General features: G+C 38.2%; 1 protein-coding gene and 1 pseudogene across 1 annotated transcript; one reads left to right on the top strand and one right to left on the bottom strand.

Moving 5' to 3' along the window:
* Positions 1-105: 105 nt before the first annotated feature.
* On the top strand, positions 106-20,372 carry DUSP11 (dual specificity phosphatase 11). The gene is made up of 9 exons (XM_059079886.2): positions 106-368; positions 1,771-1,846; positions 2,826-2,957; positions 5,941-6,064; positions 9,371-9,431; positions 15,331-15,377; positions 16,203-16,278; positions 16,506-16,688; positions 18,519-20,372. The coding sequence occupies exons 1-9, from the start codon at positions 268-270 to the stop codon at positions 18,712-18,714; spliced, it is 996 nt and encodes a 331-aa protein (XP_058935869.1). The 5' UTR covers positions 106-267; the 3' UTR covers positions 18,715-20,372.
* Positions 12,183-12,838, bottom strand: LOC131765907 (RING finger protein 11-like; annotated as a pseudogene).
* Positions 20,373-20,737: the final 365 nt, after the last annotated feature.

Raw genomic sequence — 20,737 nt, 5'->3', positions numbered from 1 at the left:
CGAACTAATGGACGTCTGCTACCAGCCTCCGGCTAAGGAGAGAATTGCAACCATCAGAGTTCTCTTTACTAATCAAGCGTCTTAGTCGACCGGCGTGATGACGTCATTTCGACGGGCAGCGGCGCATGCGCAGTAGTCGGAGGTCCGCGAGCTCCGTGGGTGTGTGCTTAGGCGCTTGTGGTCTGGGGCCTTGTGCTGGCACCGGGGGCGCTGCGTTGGCGACTTTGGCACGCTTGGCGTTGGGTGGGCGGCATATTGGGGGGTCACATGAGCCAGTGGCATCATGCCCGCGGGCGCTGGGGTCAGGGTCGCGGCTTTTCCGGACGTTCGTCGGCCAAGAGGAAGGGCGGAAACCACATCCCGGAAAGGTAATACGCCTTGGCCACTGGGCCTTGCCGGTAGAACTCAGAGCCCCTCAGCCTGGGCTTCGTCTCTTGTGCTGTCTCCTGTCACTGTTGCCCCCGCGCGCTGCCCCGTCCGCGGTTTGCTTGGGGGTATTGGTCGTCTCGCGGCTCAGTTCACAGTAGCTAAAAGGGACAGTGTGTGATGTTCTGATTTCCCCCCATCGTTTTTAAAGGGAGGCTCTGGCCATTGCCCCTCGGGTAAAATGCACAGGGACTGCCTTTGAAGATGGGACTGTCAGTGTTGGGGACACTCCTTAATTACTAAAATGGAATCCCCTTCAATTCCTCAAGCTGTGTTGTTTTGGCACAGAAAATGTGAGTAAGAGGAACTGGAAGTAAGTTTGAGTGAAAAAACGCACCGATACCGCCGAATTTTCCATCGAAACAGTTGATTTGTGTTGTGTCTAGGAATTATAAAGGGCGTACTGTTGCTTCCTAAGCGGTGTCATTTGAGAGATCTACCTCTGTACGTTCAAATGATTAATTTTGAGACTTTGCTCATGTGTGCAGTAAACCCTTTAATTCCCTAAGACCTTCCTTTCCTCCATCTCATACCCCATTAAGCCCGCTTCAGTTTATCTCCTGAATTTCTTTTGAATCTGTCAACCCTTCCTCAACATCCTAATACTGAACTTGCCTGTCTGTTGCAATTAGGTCCCAACTAGTGTCCATATATCCTGTTTCCTTCCAATCCATTCTTCACACAAGAAACCTTAAAAGCAAGTTGGAACTTTGCTCATAAACATCGTTCAGAAACGTTGTTTTGAGAATAGAAAACAAACTGTTGGCCTTTAAGACTGCGCGGTCTAGAATCCTCTCTGCTTCTCTAGCTCCATCTCGTGCCACTTTTGCCTTCACTTTCTATGCTTCAGATACACTGAATTAACCTTAGTTCTAACTCATCTTACAGAACTCAGTTCGGATATTATTTTTCACTGTGATTCCTAGCATTAAGGAATTTTATTATCAAGTTTTGTTTGAGGACTAAAAATAAACTGTGAAGTGGAAGAATTGAGTTTAAACTATTTCAGTCAACATGCATGTATTAATGATAACTCAGTAGTCAACACCAGACTAGGATTTATCAGGGATACAGAAGTTCTGGCCATCTCTGGATTTAGATATCCCTTATTTGTTGAGACCTTTGCATTCTTTTGTTGCCTGTTATCTGTTTTGAAGATGGGAAAACAGGAACAAGGGAAGTATAGGTTATTACTAGGTGGGGTTGAATAAGTGCAGCAGCAAAATGCAAAGCAGAAAGAGGGACCTGCTATAGACGGATATGATTTCCATTTTCAAGGCGCATTCATCCTATGCAGGGAGACAGCCTAAGATAAAATTTGCCTAACAAAAAATATATTAATAGGTGGAAAGACTATCTCCCAGTTGGACAGCGGATGCCTGGGACTCGTTTCATTGCTTTCAAAGTTCCTTTAAAAAAGGTAAGCAAAAGTTAATACCGTATTCTTCCAGAAATCTGAATTCACCATATAGAGCCCTGGCTCTCAACCCCGTCGTACTCCATTTTCCCTTTTTATAGCAAATACTTTTTAATACCTCCTTTACTATGCAGACATGGAATTCATAGATAAATACAACCAACTTTTGTACTTAATTAAAAAGACAACAACAATGTAATATCCTAACTATAAATAAAGAAAAAAGTAATTTATAAGAAAATAATATGTATCTCAGCATGTAAATGTTTGGGGATGACTATACTAGAAATAAAGAAATAGTCAGTTACTTGTACCGTGAATGCAATAAACTATGGACTTTGAGAGATAATGATGTGTCAGTGTTGGTTCATGAATTCTCACAAATGAAGCACACTGGTATGGAATGTTGATAATGGGGAAGGTTGTATGGGATGAAGGAGAGAGGGTATAAGTGGGGACTGTGTACTTTTTGCTCAGTTTTGCTGTGAATCTCAAACTGCTCTAAAACTAGTCTACTAATTTAAAAAAAACTGTGTTGCTGGCACTTGAATAGCCAAACAGATCAATGGAACAGAGTACATAAATAAGCCAAATACATAAAAGAATATTTAGCAGTGAAAGCCATCCTTCCTATAGGTAGATATTCAAGAAGTATTTATTTATGTGTCTATTTACAGGCACTCTGCTTGGAGGTGGCAGTACAGTGGTAGCCAAAATTGATGTGGTCCCTGCCTTCTGGGAATTTACAGTCTGGTTAGGAGACCAGCCTGAAATAAACCAACATAGAAATAAATATACAGAAGTGAGCTTATTTTCTTCTGTCTAATCTCTGTGGAAGAAAGGATTGTAATATCGCTTGTAAATTCCAGAGGAGGAAACTTTACTTTGAATCTCATATGTTAGCATCACAGGGTTTGAATAAATGGATAATGTAATAAAGGATTTTAAACACATGTTTTTCTTATTTTATTCTTTGTGACAGAGTTTTGAAAAGAATCTTGCTCCAGAAGAATGTTTTTCCCCCTTGGATCTTTTTAACAAAATCCAAGAACAGAATGAAGAACTTGGGCTGATTATTGACTTAACATATACTCGCCGCTATTATAAGCCAGAGGTAAATGGAACCCGTAATTGAAAATGACCTTCTTCTGATACTGTAATAATTCATAGTAATTCAGTACTTATCATCTTATGCTAAGGTGAATCCTGGCCTTCTTTCATGGGTTCAAAAAGGGAAGCTAGTGGTTTCCTTAAATACACATTTCTAATTGCTGTTTCAAAATGAGATTAAAGATATGAATTGAACTATAGTATTTGGCATTAGGCTCTAGATAAGCTTAAGAAATTCTGTAAGCTTCCATGTTCTACATTTTGAAAATGAAGTAAACTTTTAGTAAGAATAGTCGTAGGCTAAAAGGAAAGAAAGGCATGTCCATTATATCTTCAGCACTTATTTTAAGCAGTTGCCTGAGCAAGTTTAAGCATCACGGTAAAAGACAATTGTTCTCTAAGTTTTATGCTTTCTTTTCCTAATACCTTCTGATATAGTACAGAAACCGATATATTCTCTTGGCCCATGTAAGACATACCAGTGCAAAAGAATTATCCTTCTTCTGACCTGTTCCATGGCCTTGGGAGACAGTAACACCTAATGTTTGTTAATATTTGTACAGCAGTTTGCCATTTAGAAAGTTTTTTCATATCGATGGACTTAGTTAATCTTCACAACAATCCTTTGCTGTTGAAGTGGAAGTAGTACTGATATCTGCTACTGAGTGCTTACTCTGCACTAAGCTCAGAGGATAGACAACTACAATTACTAATTTTACAAACGATGAAACTGACACTCAGAAGAGGAAGAATTGAAATGTCAATTCAGTTATTCCTCTTTCTTTTTTATTGTGGTAAAGTATACATAAATCATATTTATTTTAACCATTTATAAATATGTAGTTCAGTGGCATTAATTACAGTCACTGTGTTGTGTAACCATCACCACTGTCTAAAATCAAAACTTTTTCATCATCCTCAACAAAAACTCTATAACCATCAAACAGTAACAACCCCATTTTCTCTCCCACCAACCCTTAGTAACCTCTATTCTATTTTCTGTCTCTATGAATTTGCCTATTCTAGGTACCTCGTGTAAGTGGAATCTACAATATTTGTCCTTCTATGTCTGGCTTATTTCACTAAACATAGTGTTTTCGAGGTTCATCCATGTTATAGCATGGAACAAAATGCCATTCCTTTTTGGGCTTAATAAATCCCACTGTGTATATAACGTAGTTTGTTATTCATCGGTTGATTGACACTTCGGTTGTTTCCACCTTGTAGCTATTGTGAATCATGCTGCTATGATCATTGTTGTACAAATATTTGTTCAAATCCCTGCTTTCAGTTCTTTTAGATGTGCAGTGTAGGTAGTAGCAGAGTTGTTGGGTCATGTGGTAGGTGTACATTTAACCTTTGAGAAACTGCCAAACTTTTCTACGGTGTCGTCATGTTTTTAAACAAGTATCACAAATTTTAAACATATACTAAAGTATACAAAATACTGTGAGTGTTCCTTGTATACCCATGAACTCATCCAGCTTTAATATTTACCAACTGATGGCTGTCATGTTTTATCTATACCCTCACGTGTTTCACCCTATTCCATATTATCTTGAAACAGTACCTAGACAACATGTAATTACACCTATACATTTTTGGTATGTATATGTAAAATATAGGATTTTTATTCCTTATATCATTTTTTAATATTAAATACCCAGTGAGTGCTCAAATTTGCAGTTGTCTTCTAAATGTCATAAAAAATTGTTTTTTAGAATTTTGAATTAGATCCAAATAAGGTCCACACTTTGCCGTTGATTGTTAGGTCTCTGAAGTCTTATTTAATCTATAGGTTCTCCCTCCATGTCTCTCTCACTTTTTATTTCCTTCTTGAATTTTAGTTTTTAAAAAACCAGGTGATTTGTCCCATCTAGATTTTGATGATTACATTCCATGTGTTGTTAACATATTCTTCAATCCTTTTATTTCCTGTAAATTGGTCATTGATCAGAATGAAGCTTGCATGTTTTGTTTTGGCAAGACGGTTTCATAGGTGATGATGTGCTGTTCCATGGAGACATATAATTGTCTCTTTCTGTGATATTAGCAGTCACTGATAATTCACACCTACATCCATTAATTCAGTTGAGTCATCAAAAACTGGTGAATTCTGTTGTTTTTTTTTTCACTTATTAGCTTGGTATATTTCTATCAGGAGACCATTCCCCTCATCAGCTACTTGGTTGCCCAGTTGTAGAGGCATGATTCTCTTCTTTTATTTAACAGTTTTCAAAATAATGAGTTGATTCACAAATATCCTCCAGTGGTGACCAGTTTTTTAGAATTTATTTATTCATTTCACCGTGGACTCCGTTACAGTTATTATTCTAACTGAGGCCCTATCTTTGGCCAGTTGGAGCTTCTCAGAGACTCCTGAGTCCTTCTGATATGACATCAGTTGTTTCTAGACTTTTTCAGTGGTCAGAGCTGGGAGATATGTATGTTTGTTTTGAATATAAAATATGTCATAGGTTCATACTGCTACCTTCCATTTAAATTCAGAACTACAGAATTTTCACTTATACTTTTCTCTCTTCTATTGATAGTCTACTTTCTCCCACCACGAGAATACCAGTTCCCAACAATGCCTGAAATTTGCTCTATTTCCTAATTCGAACCCAGGTTCTTCTGACTCTATTCTACTATTCTACTTAAATCACAGCCACTTTATGTCCCTTGAAATGTAAGATAGAACATAAATGTAGGTAGAACTGTTTATATCATTTTGAGTTACATGTGCATTCATTCACATAGATTTGCTTTTCCTTTTGCATGCCTAGTAACTGTCCATTCTGCAGTTTTAATGAAAATCAGGTGATACTTACTGGTTAAAGCAGCTTTGGAAAAAATGGATCTTATCATAATGATTGACATACTAAGTTTAATGTACTCTCTTAGTTTATATTCTGCCTTCTCTAATTAATTTTTTATTCTTTCCCTACAAATGAAATAATACATATTTTCATGGTTTTGCCTTATAGGACTTACCAGAAACTATTCCTTATTTAAAAATTTGTACAATTGGGCATCAGGTGCCAGATGATGACACTATTTTTAAATTCCAATGTGCTGTTAATGGGTTCTTGAAAGAAAATAAAGATAATGGTGAGTTGGTTTTGTTTTTGTTTTTTTCTTTTCCGTTACCTGAACTTGGTATGCATTTTGAGTGGGGTTGGGGATTTTTAACATTTTTAATAGTTCTGACATTAGGCCTGTTGTGTTTGGTAACATTAAGGTGGAAATGTCAGATGGTACTAATAGAGTATGGTGTTTTTCCTGTTTATGGTCACAAAGAATTTAGTTTAGTTTGGAAAGTGATTTTTGTATGAAATATGAACTGAACTAGCTTACTTATCTCTTTTTAAAAAATTTGAATGGAAAATACATAAAGAAATAAAAGTGTTCTTTTGTCCTACTTATTGGTTGAGAGGTAGAAGAAAAGGTTAAGACTCTCAGGTTCTCAGCGTATATAAAAGAGAAAACAAAAAGCAAAGGTTCGGAGTGAGACAGATCCCTAGAAGCAAAACAAAACAGAGTGGACCAGAAGAGTGGCTTCCGCATCATATGTGTTTAAGATATTTTTGCTGCTTTTACACTTTGGGTACAAGTGAGGAAGAACACTAGCACCTCGTATTCTTATCTTCAGACGGGAAACTTAAAAGGCTGGTGTTTTCTTGTTTCCGCTTTAAGATCTACTCTGTTGATAGGTCTTAATAGCGTCTGAATTTTAAGGATCCAGTTGCCTGTTTCTAGCATCTGACTATTAGAAGGAACATGGTATTTGCCGTGTTTTAAGACTGAGGAATCTTTTGTCTTTGAAACACCAGTGACCCACATGAGAAGGTGTTCATTTTGTCCTCTTTCTAAATTTAGCCTGAGGTGTGTGCACTTTATTAAATAAATCTAACAGACAGTAAATATTCCATGTATATAAAAAGGATGCACATATATACATAAAACAGGGAGTAGTGGAGAAGGATTAGAGATGGAGGTGGGAAGATAGGGGATAGGAGGTGAGAGAGAGAGGGAGAGACTGGAATTTCAAGATAAATTTTCATTCTGTAACGTGGTTGCTTAATGCAGGTACTAGCTCCCAAATACCTTAAGCCCTATTCACATATCTTCCCTGTACTTTAGCTTTAAAACTTGAGAGGCTTGGCCTTGCCTGTGATAACCAGGGTGTCTACAAAGGAGGCAGATTATCTGATTTGCGTAAACTGTAGTCACAGAAATGTTACCTCTTAAGATGTTAGGGTGCAGCTGCCGGCCTACTCACTTCCTCCAGGCTCCTTTGTGTGTGTTCTGTCCTGCGTGGGCTAGAAGATCCTTACAATTGCATGAGAACGTGTTTATAAACGTTGATTGTTCACATGTTATACCATTGCATATGCTGACTCCTCTGTGGGTCTTCTGCATGCAGTGGGCTTACTTCACCATGCTCTCTGCCATTGTAGTCTCAGGACCTTAGTTTTGACCCATTGGTGGCTTCCTCTGCTCTAAGGCCCTCCCACAGATGCCAGGCACACTGATAATGAGGAGGAGACTGTACTATCCACTCCCTAGAATTGGTAGAGACTCAGAAAATAAATTGTTTTAGTAAACACCGAGAGCCTTATAGGTTTGTTTTTAGGGCACAGGGATACAGAGGTGACTAGAAGTCTTTGTTCAGTAGCAACTTACAGTCATCTGGGAAGGTCAACATGTAGTGACTGTAAGTGGGTTAATTACAATAAATGAATCAGGTGCAGCAGGAATATAGAGGAGAAATTAAGGAAGGCCTGACTGAGGAGACAGCATTTGAGCTGGGCTTGGAGGAAGAGGATTTGGCCAGAATGAGGAAAGGACAGCCCAGGTATTGGGAACAGATACAAAAGGCACAGAGCTTGAACTTGTGCTCTGGAGGGGCAGCCTCTGGTGTGACTAGAGGGTAGTGTGAAAGGGCAAAGAATTCATACATTCATTTTCAGCAAATATTTGTATAACACCTTCTAAGTTGAAGGCACTCTTTTAGGAAGTAGGAACAGAACAAAGTTCTTGCCCTTACTACTTTACATTCTAGTGGGGGAGAGAGATAAATAAATAAGTAGTAAATATATGGAGTGTCAAGTGTGGTAAATGCTTTGGAGAATAGCAGAACAAGATGAAGAGGTGAGGGAATGTGGTAGGTGATCAGGGAAGTCCCCTCTATTAAGTTGTCGATTGAGCAGAGCCTTGAAGTGAGAAACAAGCCGCTGGATATCTGGGAGAGGAGATGGGTTGGGAGGGTGTGTTCTGAAGCAGAAGGAATAGTAGGTGCAAAGTCCCTGAGGCACGACTGAGCTTGGCATGTTTGAGGAAGAGTAAGGAGGCCTGTGTGGCTGGACAGGGGAAAGTGAGTGAGGACAGGGCAGTAGAGAATGGGATCAGGGAAGCTGGCAGGAGAAAGGAGGGAGGTGGATGATGTAGGTTCTTGTAAGTCATAGTTTGAACTTATAATTCAGTTGAAGAGACAGACTGATGCTTGTTTGTAAAGAGTTCTCAGTGCTATGCCGAAAACTTGGGCTTTATTCTGTGCTAAGTGAAGATTTTTAAGCAACAAGGCAATCCAGCCAAGTTTATATTTTAGAAAGATAACATCTTCCATGTGGAGGCTCAGTTGAAATAGAAGAGATTGTTAGAATTGTAGGGCGGTAGTAATCCAGGCAGGAGATGACGAATGCCAGACACCACCTAGTCACAGACATACCTTTTGCAGAGATCAGCTACATGTTGTTTTTTATTTACTATCTCATATAATTTTTTTTAAGTGCTGGACCATGAAATACTGTGGCATAGTTGGAAAAATCTGAGACTCCATTCTAGTCTTTTTTCTGTTTGCCTGCTGTGCAGCTTGGGTTTATGTCTCAAGCCTTACTTTTTCATTGTGAAATAAGAACGGTGCTACTTACCCGAGGTCTCCACAGGACATAGACCCGTGGCGTGTGAGGAGCAGTGAATGAGAGAAGGAATGGAAGTGCTTTGGGACCCCAAGAGCCCTTCAGAAACCGTTTGTTCTTTTTAATATTGAGCATGAAAAGTGAAGGCATTCCATTTGTTTCACTCAAAAACAAATTCTGTTCTTCTGATAGCCTGTTTTTTTTTTCCCACTCCCTTTTTCTATAGTCACATCAGTTCCTGATGGGCATTCTCCATGCCACACTATTGCATCTGATTGGAGGCTATGCAAAATTTCCCAGAGACAATGAATTTTGAGTTTATAGTAGTTAATTCTTCATAGTACATTCCTGCAAAAACACTCTTTTCTTCAGAGTTTTTCCTTTTCAGGATAGTTGTAGTGTCGTGGTAACTAATAAACGCTACTCTTCAGAATATTGTATAACTTGTTTTTAGTGTATCTACTTCGCTTACTTAATTCCATATTCTCTGTTATAGACAGACTTATTGGTGTCCACTGTACCCATGGTTTAAACAGGACTGGCTACCTCATCTGCAGGTGAGTTGCCAACCCCAAAAGGCAGACCATGTTTAAATTGTTCTGTTTACAATGGTAATGTAAGCTAATGTAAGCTGAATGCAAAAAATGCAGTCAGAGAAATGTATGAAGTGGAAGGCAATTTTGCCCCCTACTTAGAGGTTACCACCAGTAATAATTCAGCACATATTTTTTCAGACGTAAAAAATGCAGATATAAGCATATACAATGGTCCCTTGGTATCTGCAGGGGATTGATTGGTTTTAGGACTCCCCATGGATACCAAAATCCTCGGATGCTCAAGTCACATATGTAAAATGGTGTAGTATAGTTGGCCTTCCATTTTTGCAGGATATGGAACCATTGGATATACAGAACTGACTGTATATGTGATTTAATGGTATAGTGTTTAGACATTCTGGTTTATAATTTAATATATGGCGGACATCTTCCTATGAAAATATTTGGAGACCTCATTCTTATTTATTTATTTATTTTCCTCAAATTTGCTTTATTCAGGTGTATATAAGTTAATGAACAAAAACTTAAGCAAGATACATGTAACAATTTAATAGAACCTGATACTCTAATTCTTTCAGTTTTTCTCAAACTCATCATGGGGCTCATAAGAAAATTAACGAACATGGATACTACGACAGTTGAATGTCAAATCTTTAAGAGCTTATGACATACTAAATTCTTCTATAATGCACTTACGAAGAACCCTTCAAGAGACTTCTGTTTTGTATGTAGACAGTGTTAAGAGTCAAATATTCAACTCAATATAAAATAATAAGAAACACTTGTGATTTGTTAGGTTGAGATTGCTTCTCCTTTCACTAATGAATGATTTTTTCAGCTGTAGTGTCACTGAGCTGAACAAATATGTCACCTTCGAGTACATAAGGAAAAATAAACACATGCTAAATGGGTAAAACATTACAACTACATCTTTACTAGACCATCTCTACTTCTAACACTTCAGAATCTTAGAGATTCAGAGTGTTCTTACATTAATTGCAAGAAAAATATAAAGGAGAAATTCCTTCTCTTTTGAGATGGCAACTGTGAAGTCATGATTATACAAATTCTGCATTTGTGTGCAAAACATGAAACACATTTATCTTAATTCTCCCTGCTTAGAATTGTCAGTCAACTAGCAGGACTTTCCTTCTAAGAGACAGAGACTGAGATGTGTTTTATATAATTTCAATAACCTCAGCACTACAATAAGAAGACATGCAGTATCTCTTTGCTGTGGTTGAAGACAACAGGGAAGGAGGTCACAGGAAAAAATAAATCAAAATGGTTACAACTGAGAAACTTTTCTCAGTTTATCCATGGTGCGACTTTCATTTTTACATAAGCATGGTGGCAGAATTGAAGCTCAATAAATCAGAATTCTTAATGTTTAAAATTTATCTTGACTTTTAATTATCACCATATTAACAACCAAAATAATTAGATGAAACCCATAAGAAAGGATAATGTTAAACCCCACTTTACTAGAGTTAGCTTCTAGACACATTAACTCATTTTTTTAATAGAAGAGGGACAATGAATCTCAGTTTGCTTACTATCTAGGAGATCACTTTGAATTCTGCATTTCTTAACTGCAAAGAAATATACCACCTGTAACAGGTTATAAATAAACTGGTTTTCAAGCACAGAGCCAGCCCCAACAGTAATAGTACACTATTTAAAAAGACCTAAGGCAATGAATTCCATTTCCACTTGAAAAAAAGAATCATATGGTTTTGGACAAACAATTCTGGTGGTTTACTTAATAGTCACTTATTAGTTCTTCTTGCTCATAGAACTTTATGATTTTTTTGAGGAGTGAGGCATTCAGCTTTAGTGGATAAATCCTTGTTAGGCTGAGATAATCATTTTCATATCCCTCTTTGCCATGAATTGTCTTACGAATGGTCATATCAATCTGTTGTAGCCAATGAGTAATTAGGGGAGGGCTGTTATTGTGCTTATGAGAATGATATTTTTCTCTGAAGAAAGATAAATATGCATTAGGAAAATGACCATTTGGACTCTTTTTCTGCTTCCTCCTCATTTTGTGAAAATATGATACTTGGTTTTACAGCAGCCATCTTGTGACCTTGAGATGATCATATGCCAATAATGACAAATGGTAGATTAGACAGAACCAGCAAAGACAGAAAACAGCAACATCAGTAGTAACAACAATCACAGCAAAAGAACAATGGGACCTTAAGTTGTGGAGTTCCTATAAAGTAAAAAATAAATGCTCTATGTTTATTTTTAAAAAAAGAACTATGCAAACAAGCTTAAAACTACTTTTTTTTGTGCCAGTGTTATAAAATGTAGCTTTTAATAAACGCTTGACCCAAATACCAGCAACTGCAGAAAAGAATTTAGGTAGGGGGAAGAAGAAAGTTATCTCACTTAGGAAAAACAACTGCTATCTTTATCCTAATCTTCGACACACAATTGAAACATATATAGCTGCTGTAACACTTTACACAATTCCTATGTACTGGAGCAATAACAAGATCTAAATACAATTATATTTTTAAACACTGGGTGAAGGCTTTACATAATAATAGCATCCTACTTTTCCCCCTAAATTTCTAAAATATCACGTACTTTTCCCCAACATCTGCAGCCGTTCAGGAATTTTTAGGAAACTTTCATGCATGGTCTTAATTCCTAATTCCTGGCTCTTTGGGCTCAACGACAAAAGATCAAAACCACCAGAAATGATGGTTCACTTGAAGTCAGGTGAGAGACACTGGCTCAGTTAGTCTCGCAGGACAAAAGCAGTGCTGCATCAACTGTCTCCATGCAGGAGGGGCACATGAAGGATCTCATCAGCCAGTCATCTGTACAGCCCAGGTGATCTGCATACACAGCAGAAATCAAACTGGGTTCGCATAAACAAAGTCCATCATACACTCCTGGATCTTTTTAAAACTATTTTATTTATTCATTTATTTTTTTTGGTTGCGCTGGGTCTTAGTTGCAACCGGTGGGCTCCTTAGTTGTGACATGCAAACTCTTAGTTGCGGCATGCATGTGGGATCTAGTTCCCTGACCAGGGAATGAACCCAGGCCCCCTGCATTGGGAGTGCGGAGTCTTTAGCCACTGCACCACCAGGGAAGTCCCCTGGATCCTTTTTTCTGATCCATTTCTTCCAGGGTCATAAACTCCTTCAGGCTGATGCTGTATGAGGCCTATTCTTTGAGCTATCCTAATTTGTTCCTCTCAGCTGCGTTGCTAGGCGAGTCTGGCTAGGTGTTGGATGATAGACCAGAACTGGAACTTGATCCAGATATGGCAGCAGTGGCTCCTGATCCAGCTCTGTCCCCTTGCCAAAGCTAGCCCAGTCAGACTGAGACTTCTGAGGCAGGGAGATGCCATCCGAAGTGGGGGACTTAAGGCAGTTCCCCATCTTCCGGGGCTTGAGTGTGTGATCTGTGTGCTGTTTTGACAGTCTTCCAACCTCATTCATTTTTTAAAAAATTTAATTAATTAATTATTACTTTTATTTATTTTTGAATTTTAAAAATTTATTTATATTTTATATAGCAGGTTCTTATTAGTTATCTATTTTATACATATTAGTGTATATATGTCAATCCCAATCTCCCAATTCATCTCACCACCACCGACCCCCGCCCTGCCCTGCTTTCCCCACTTGGTGTCCATATGTTTGTTGTCTACACCTGTGTCTCTATTTCTGCCTTGCAAACCAGTTCATCTGTACCATTTTTCTAGATTCCACATATATGCATTAATATACAGTATTTGTTTTTCCCTTTCTGACTTACTTCACTCTGTATGATAGTCTCTAGGTCCATCTACGTCTCTACAAATGACCCAATTTCGTTCCTTATTATCGCTGAGTAGTATTCCATTGTATATACGTACCACATCTTCTTTGTCCATTCATCTGTCAGTGGGCATTTCGGTTGCTTCCATGACCTAGCTATTGTGAATAGTGCTGCAGTGAACTTCGGGGTGCATGTGTCTTTTTGAATTATGGTTTTCTCTGGGTATATACCCAGTAGTGGGATTGCTGGGTCATATGGTAATTCTATTTTTAGTTTTTAAGGAACCTCCATACTGTTCTCCATAGTGGCTGTATCAGTTTACATTCCCACCAGCAGTGCAAGAGGGTTCCCTTTCCTCACAGCCTCTCCCGCATTTGTTGTTTGTAGGTTTTCTGATGATGCCAATTCTAACTGGTGTGAGGTGATACCTCATTGTAGTTTTGATTTGCATTTCTTTAATAATTAGTGATGTTGAGCAGCTTTCATGTGCTTCTTGGCCATCTGTCTTCTTTGGAGAAATGTCTACTTAGGTCTTCTGCCCATTTTTTGATTGGGTTGTTTGTTTTTTTAATAGTGAGCTGCATGACCTATTTTTATATTTTGGAGATTAATCCTTTGCCTGTTGATTCATTTGCAAATATTTTCTCCCATTCTGAGGGTTGTCTTTTTGTCTTGTTTATAGTTTCCTTTGCTGTGCAAAAGTTTTTAAGTTTCACTAGGTACCATTTGTTTATTTTTTTTTTAAGGCTGCATTGTTCCTTTGCTTACTTCTGCATCAAAGAGTTTATACCCTTATGCTTTTTGTGGATGTTGCTACACTGTACCAATTTATGGTTGTTCATGCAGGAAATACTTATTGAGCATCTGTTATGTTTAAGCGCTGTGCTGGGTGCTAGCAAAAAGACTTTTGAAAAGAGACTTGACCTGTCCTTTGTGAATTTTAACAGTCCAGAGAGGGAATAGATATTCAAGAATCATACTCTGCTTGTAGAATTACAACTCTGACACGTGCCAAGGAGAGGGACATGGTACCATGAGAGCATATTTTAGGGAGGCTGTGATCTCATCATGGAGATTAGACAAGGTTTATTTAGGGATGTTTCAGCTGATATCTGAAGGATGAGTAGGTATTAACCAGATAGGGACGTTGGGGGGAGATTTCTGAGCATAAGGAATAGCACAAGACCCTATAAGAGGAAAGCATATGCTGTGTTGGAGGAACTGGCCATGAAGGTTGGGCTGTTGGGGGAGCATGTCATTATAATGGAGCTGCAAGTGTGGGTAGGAGCTCAATCGTGCAGGCTTATGTTTAAGGTTTCAGACTTTAAGAGGAATAGAAAACCATTGAACTTTTTTTGTTGAAGGTGAGTGTGTGGAACATACCCAATTGCATTTTCAACCTATCGTTTTGCTACCGAGTGGAGAATACACTGCAGCGAGAAAGAGTGGAAGCGAGGAAACAAGTTAGGAGAGTTTTGTAGAAATTGCGTATAATGGTGGCTTGGACCTGGGTATGGTGCTCATTTTGGTGGAAAGATGTGGACAGATTCTAGAGGTATGTAGGCAGTATCATTGTTAGCACTGGTGGTGGGTTGAGGATGAGGGTGAGGGAGAAATAGCTGTCAGTGATGGTGATTCCTAAGTTTCTGGCTCCTATGGTTGGTTAGATAGGGTTTTTTAGATATGATGTTAATATTTATCCTAATTTGTCTTTTCTTATTTGTTGGTTCTTGAATACTCTGTCATATTAAGTCTCCTGTTTTGAGTGTACAAAGCATTTTGACCAAAACTGACTGTGTATATTACCAGATAACTTTTTAACATCTGCCAGTTTGGTCCTGTATTTTATTCTCTGTCTCTTTATTAATTAAATTATTGTATTAATGTAAATAATTAATAGATTTTCTAAAGTTGCGTTATCCTTGCATCCTTGGAATAAAGCCTTTTTGTAGTCATGGTGTATATCATTCTTTAATAATTATTGATTAGAAGTGCTGATACTTTCTTAGGATTTTTATATCTATATTTGTAAAGCGAAACTGGACCTTTTTTGCAAAAACTTGATTTTCTTTTTTAATTTACAAATGACTTGAATTTTGTTGTTTTGTAGATACTTGATTGATATAGAAGGCATGTGGCCAGATGATGCAATTGAATGTAAGTATAAGGGTTGTCACTAGTTTTCCCTTTTTATAAAATTTGAAGGTAGAAGTGTAGGGGAATTTCTCAAATTTTGGAAAAAGAGAAAAGTTTGGGGCTTCCCTGGTGGCGCAGTGGTTGGGAGTCCGCCTGCCGATGCAGGGGACATGGGTTCGTGCCCCGGTCCGGGAGGATCCCACATGCCGTGGAGCATCTGGGCCCGTGAGCCATGGCTGCTGAGCCTGCGCGTCTGGACCCTGTGCTCTGCAGTGGGAGAGGCCACAGTAGTGAGAGGCCCGCGTACCACAAAAAAAAAAAAAAAAAAAAAAGGAAAAGAGAAAAGTTTGTAATTCATTTGTTCTGACATAAGATAACCTTTTACCAAAAGTTTATAAAGGGATGTATCTGGAAATAGCGAGATATAACAGCCTGAGTAAATCAGTCAGTGCTTTTCAGCATTTTTTTTTTCTTTCTAAAATTTATTTAATTAATTTATTTATTTTGGGCTGCGTTGGGTCTTCATTGCTGTGTGAGCTTTCTCTAGTTGCGGCGAGCAGGGGCTACTTTTGGTGCAGTACGCGGGCCTCTCATTGCAGTGGCTTCTTGTTGCGCAGCACGGGCTCTAGGCACAGAGGCTTCAGTAGTTGTGGCGCATGGGCTTAGTTGCTCCGTGGCATGTGGGATCTTCCCAGACGAGGGCTCGAACCCTTGTCCCCTGCATTGGCAAGTGGATTTTTAACCACGCGCCACCAGGGAAGTCCCTGGATTTCAGCTTTGATCTGCTTTCTCTGGGAAAGATTTGCTTTTTGTACAGTTATTTCTAACCGTTCATCCGCTCCTCAGTATTCAATAGGAGCCGTGGACATTGCTTAGAAAGACAAAACTACATCGAAGACCTTCGGAATGGTCCCATCAGAAAGTAAGTTGCATTTTATATGTGATATTTGTGGTTAGGAAGATCTATTTTTATATCATTTAAGTTGCACATATCCCTTCTTCTTATAGCTGTTTACTTGCTCGAGGAAACCTAAACAAATAGGAATGTGGGGAGGATGGAATTGTTATTTTCCCGGTCCAATATATAGTCACTAAATTGGCTGCTGAATTTGCAGACCAGTAATATTTTGTGGAAACATTCTGTTTGAGGAATCGGGATTCCAGTGTATCCAGAACAAGTGGTTTTGAAGACTCAGTGCATATGATGGAACCAGTTCACACAGCCAATAAGTCTGTTTACCGAGGACCGAAGTATAACCTCCATCAGACCCCAGGTTACCCAACATCTCGGCATTTCCATGCCCAGACCCAAGATTTGCAGCAATCAGAAAGGTATCTCTGCTTTCCCTTTTTCTAGAATTGAAATAGAAATTAATATTATAAATTAGTGCACACACATTATGATGTGAAGAAATTGGTGTTTTCTTGCTGATCAGTGTCAACCAGGAGGTATTGTTCGTTCCATAGTTTGCATTTAGGGCTGGAAAATCAAGTATAGGAGGGGGAATAGGTGATTTTTCGGAGGCAGTTGGGAAGAGGACTTAGACATTTTCATTGATTCTTAAACTTAGTTTAAGCCAATAATTTGATGTGAGTGTCAGAAAGGATCCTACATTCTTAGGCTGCATTAATAGTGGTATAGTTTTCAGAATAAAGAAGGTTGCTTTATTTAAAGAGTAAATACAAATTATAGGGAAAATGGTAAAATTCCAGTAGAGAAACTTGCAAAGGGGTTGAACACATAAATCACAAACATACTTTTACTTGGGAAACAGGAAAAACCTCAGTACAATTAAACAACAACAGTTTTTGCTATTAATTTAGCAGGTTTTTGACAAGGTAGTCCAGTGTTTGATTGTAAGGCTGGACCTGGGTTTGCATCCTGGCTCTGCTGTTCACCCTGTATGTGATCTTGAGTAAGATCTCTAAATTCCTATTTTCTTATCAGTTAGATGGAAATGTTAATAATATTATAAATAAAATTTTAATAACATATACCTTGGGATTGTTGTTGATTATTACATGAGTTAATAAAGTACTTTAGCACATTGTAAGCTTTCAGTTTTCAAAAAGATGTTTTGGCATTTTTAGCAGATGTAAACATTTCAAAAAGGTGTTGCTTATGTTGCCAGGGGCACTGAAAAATGGTATAGCCCTTTTGAAACATAACTGTAATAGCCATAAAAATGTTCATACCTGGTAATTCCACCATGAGGTTACAGAAATACTTAAAAATATGGAGAAATTTACATGCTTTTAATCATTCAGCACATTTCTCAAACTCCCTACTATGTATCAGACTCTGGACTAGGTGCTTAGGATACAGTTGTATATGTTCTGGGATGTTAATCCCAGCATTATTTACAGTAGTGGAAAAGTTGGTAGCAGCTTGCATTTCTAATGATGAAGAATAGCTAAGTAAATTATTATATCCATACTATGATATTTTATAAAGCCATTGAAAATGATAGCTTACTTATGATAAGTGAAAATAATAGGTTATAATTCAGCAGTCAGAAAAAGATGCTAGGGGGAAAAAGACCCAAAGTAAATATTAACCAGTTTACTTAGATTAAGTGGGATTGAGGGGTTTTTGGGGGTATTTACTTTTCTCAGATTTCCAAATTTTCTTTTGTATGATTATATTAGATTTACTGATATTGCTTTTGAAACAATTAAATTTTAATTTTCCAGATTTGCTGCATGTGCCATGGTTAGAATTTCTACATTTTATAATTAATTTATATATGTATTTACTTATAAAGTGAAAGTAGGTTCCTGGTTTCAAAAATACATAGCTTATTCTGTTTAATGTCAACCCTGCCACACTTGGAGAGAACGTATCTGATTCGAATAGTATGGGCATTTATCTCTATAGGGAAAGGTGGGAAGGCTTCTGGGAACCTACAGTGTGCCAAGGCATTGTGGTGGGTAATTGAAGTATATCATCTTAATTTATCTTCAGAACAATCCATGAAGATGGAAGGTATTATTAGCTCTATTTTATAAAGAACTATGAAATCCAAAGGTTAAGGAATTTTATCTGCTAAAATCACACAGGTAGAAAACAGTAGAACCAGAGTATTTATGTATAATTTTATAAAGCTTGTTATATATATTTATTAAAACTAATAATGGTGTATTACTTTTGTTTCGTTTAAGAAAATTTTCACAGAATCAGAACATTTACCATAGAGGCCATATTCCTCCTCCTGGTCCCCACGGAGAGGACCGTTTACACAAGAGGTACTCTTGGAATGTAAAGCAAAATGCCAGTCAAGCAGCACAGAACAGAAGGTGGTATCCTGGCAGTTACTACAGACTACCCTATCCGACCCCTTATAGATGGACCAAGTGACACAAGCCTACCGTGGAAATCTATCTGGAGACAGAACAGGACTGAAGACAGCCAGAGTGACTTTTTATAAGATCAGGTCAAATGAGGTTTATAATCTATTTTAGTGCTCCCTTATGTGTTCGAGCTTAAGGAAAAATTATATTGATACTTAGCTCTGCTGATAAATTTGCAGTATGTACAACAGTGAAGGAAATAGTCTGTCATTCCAGTCTTAAATTCTTTTAAAAGAGGATGATATTTTAGAACTGATAAAATGTAATAAAGAACATCCCTTGTAAATTACTTTTAAAAATTCTATCTTCCTTTTCTGGTGTATTTCCTTCTGACTAGACTTGTAATGTTAGAGTGTGTGTGTGTGTGTGTGTGTGTGTGTGTGTGTGTGTGTAGAAAATTTTTAGTGTTTTTGTCATGTTCTGTTATTACCCAGTCATCAGGGTATCTTCTCCCCCCAACCCAAACTGTTCAAGATTTCTATTAAAATCTACCTAGGAGATAATCTCTTTAGAACCTAATCACTATTTGTAATTAGTTGTAGTATTTTTGAGATTAGACATTCTTTCTTTCTTTTGGCAGTCTGTTGTTGGATTTGACCAATTTCCTTACACTGAATTGCCAGATACGCCATCTAACACGGGATAAACTTTTAGGGATTGATTGTCAGTTGAGCAGGAGAGACCAATTGATAAATGTAAATGCTGAATGCTGGGTAACTTACCTGACAGGGTAATTGTTATCAACTGGGTGGAGCTACTCAGAAAACTTGGAAACTTTTATAGACTATAAAGGTTGCTTGATGAACAGAATAGGGTGTGGCATTTAAAGCCTGGATTATCTGGGGAGAGTTGCATGGCAACAACAACTTGTGTTGTTGCTTCTTTGTTGAACGTAACCTGCTGTAGTCTTTCTCCACTTGCCCCTCACAGCGGAATGGTGCCTTGACCTTGACTTTTTCTAACTTGCCCCTTCTGCTAGTTTACCTCTGGAACACACAGCTGGATCGTGTGGGAGGTGTTAATTATTTTTAGTTGCAGAGGAAGCCAGAAACCTTTGTTTGCTCAAGAAAAGGTCTGTCATGACATCATAAGCCTTGGTAAATATTTGATGAATACTTGGGCAAATTGGCTTCATTGTTTGAGTCTCTGATTTTGAAGCGTTGTATTTTGAAGTCTGATACTGCATATGATAGTTGTTTTCTCTGTTCCGTGTTATAAATGAACATCCTGTGGAACCTGACCCTGAGGAAGTGCTCTAACTCAGCTACTCCCTGGTCTGTGTCTGATGAGCTCATTCAGGTTGCTACCTTTTATCTAGGTGGTGGCTCAGAAAGTGTTTTTCTGCCCACCACATTTAACAGAGATACAAGAGTTCTTCTTGCCAGAAGGCTGCTCTGTGGAATTGTTCCTTCGCGTACACGTGAACTCTCCCTTGGAAAGATACTGGAGCAGCAAGACAACTGGTGAGGCAAAAAAAGAGCCACCAGGGACAGGCATGGGAGTCCAGCTAATCTAATAGTTTTAAGGAGTTCCTTGGCAAGCAGTTTCTGAGGAGGACCTTGCCAGCAGAAGTGTCATCTTAAGCACTGCCACCTTTGAAAACCTTCTTTGATCATGTTGTCCTCTCTGTCCCCATGCTATTTCATTTATCAACACAGCTTGTTGAAAACCAGTCTCCTTTTTCTATCTCGTGTCTTATTTATTCTTCAGCACACTGTGTTTCTGGCTTCTGCTCACATCACACCACTGAAAGTCCTCTGGCTAAAGGGACAAGCAACCTTTTTTAAAGGTCTTTAGTGGTCTGTTTAAGCTTTTAAATTTTTTATTTTTGTTAAAAAAACACACGTTAAGTATTGGGTTGGCCAAAAAGTTCGTTTGGGTTTTTCTGCAGGATGTTACGGAAAACCCAAACGAACTTTTTGGCCAACCCAATAGTTTAAAATTCAAATAGTTCTACCGAGATTTCTATGAAAAAGAGTAGTCTTCCCATCAGTACCCCTGCCCTGTCCCCCGATGGTCACTCCCCAAGG

This window comes from Kogia breviceps, chromosome 11 (genome assembly GCF_026419965.1).
Source record: "Kogia breviceps isolate mKogBre1 chromosome 11, mKogBre1 haplotype 1, whole genome shotgun sequence".
NCBI classification, from domain to species: domain Eukaryota; kingdom Metazoa; phylum Chordata; class Mammalia; order Artiodactyla; family Physeteridae; genus Kogia; species Kogia breviceps.
The sequence above is the reverse complement of the archived record's forward strand: the minus strand, read 5'-3'. Positions and strand labels throughout refer to the sequence as shown.

What these genes read in the sequence shown, in the direction of transcription:
- DUSP11 (XM_059079886.2), top strand. Translation starts at nt 268, where the DNA reads ATGAGCCAGTGGCATCATGCCCGCGGGCGCTGGGGTCAGGGTCGCGGC. An exon ending in GAAAGAAAATAAAGATAATG is followed by an intron (nt 6,065 to 9,370) that starts GTGAGTTGGTTT and finishes TCTCTGTTATAG; the next exon opens with ACAGACTTATTGGTGTCCAC. An exon ending in ACTGGCTACCTCATCTGCAG is followed by an intron (nt 9,432 to 15,330) that starts GTGAGTTGCCAA and finishes GTTGTTTTGTAG; the next exon opens with ATACTTGATTGATATAGAAG.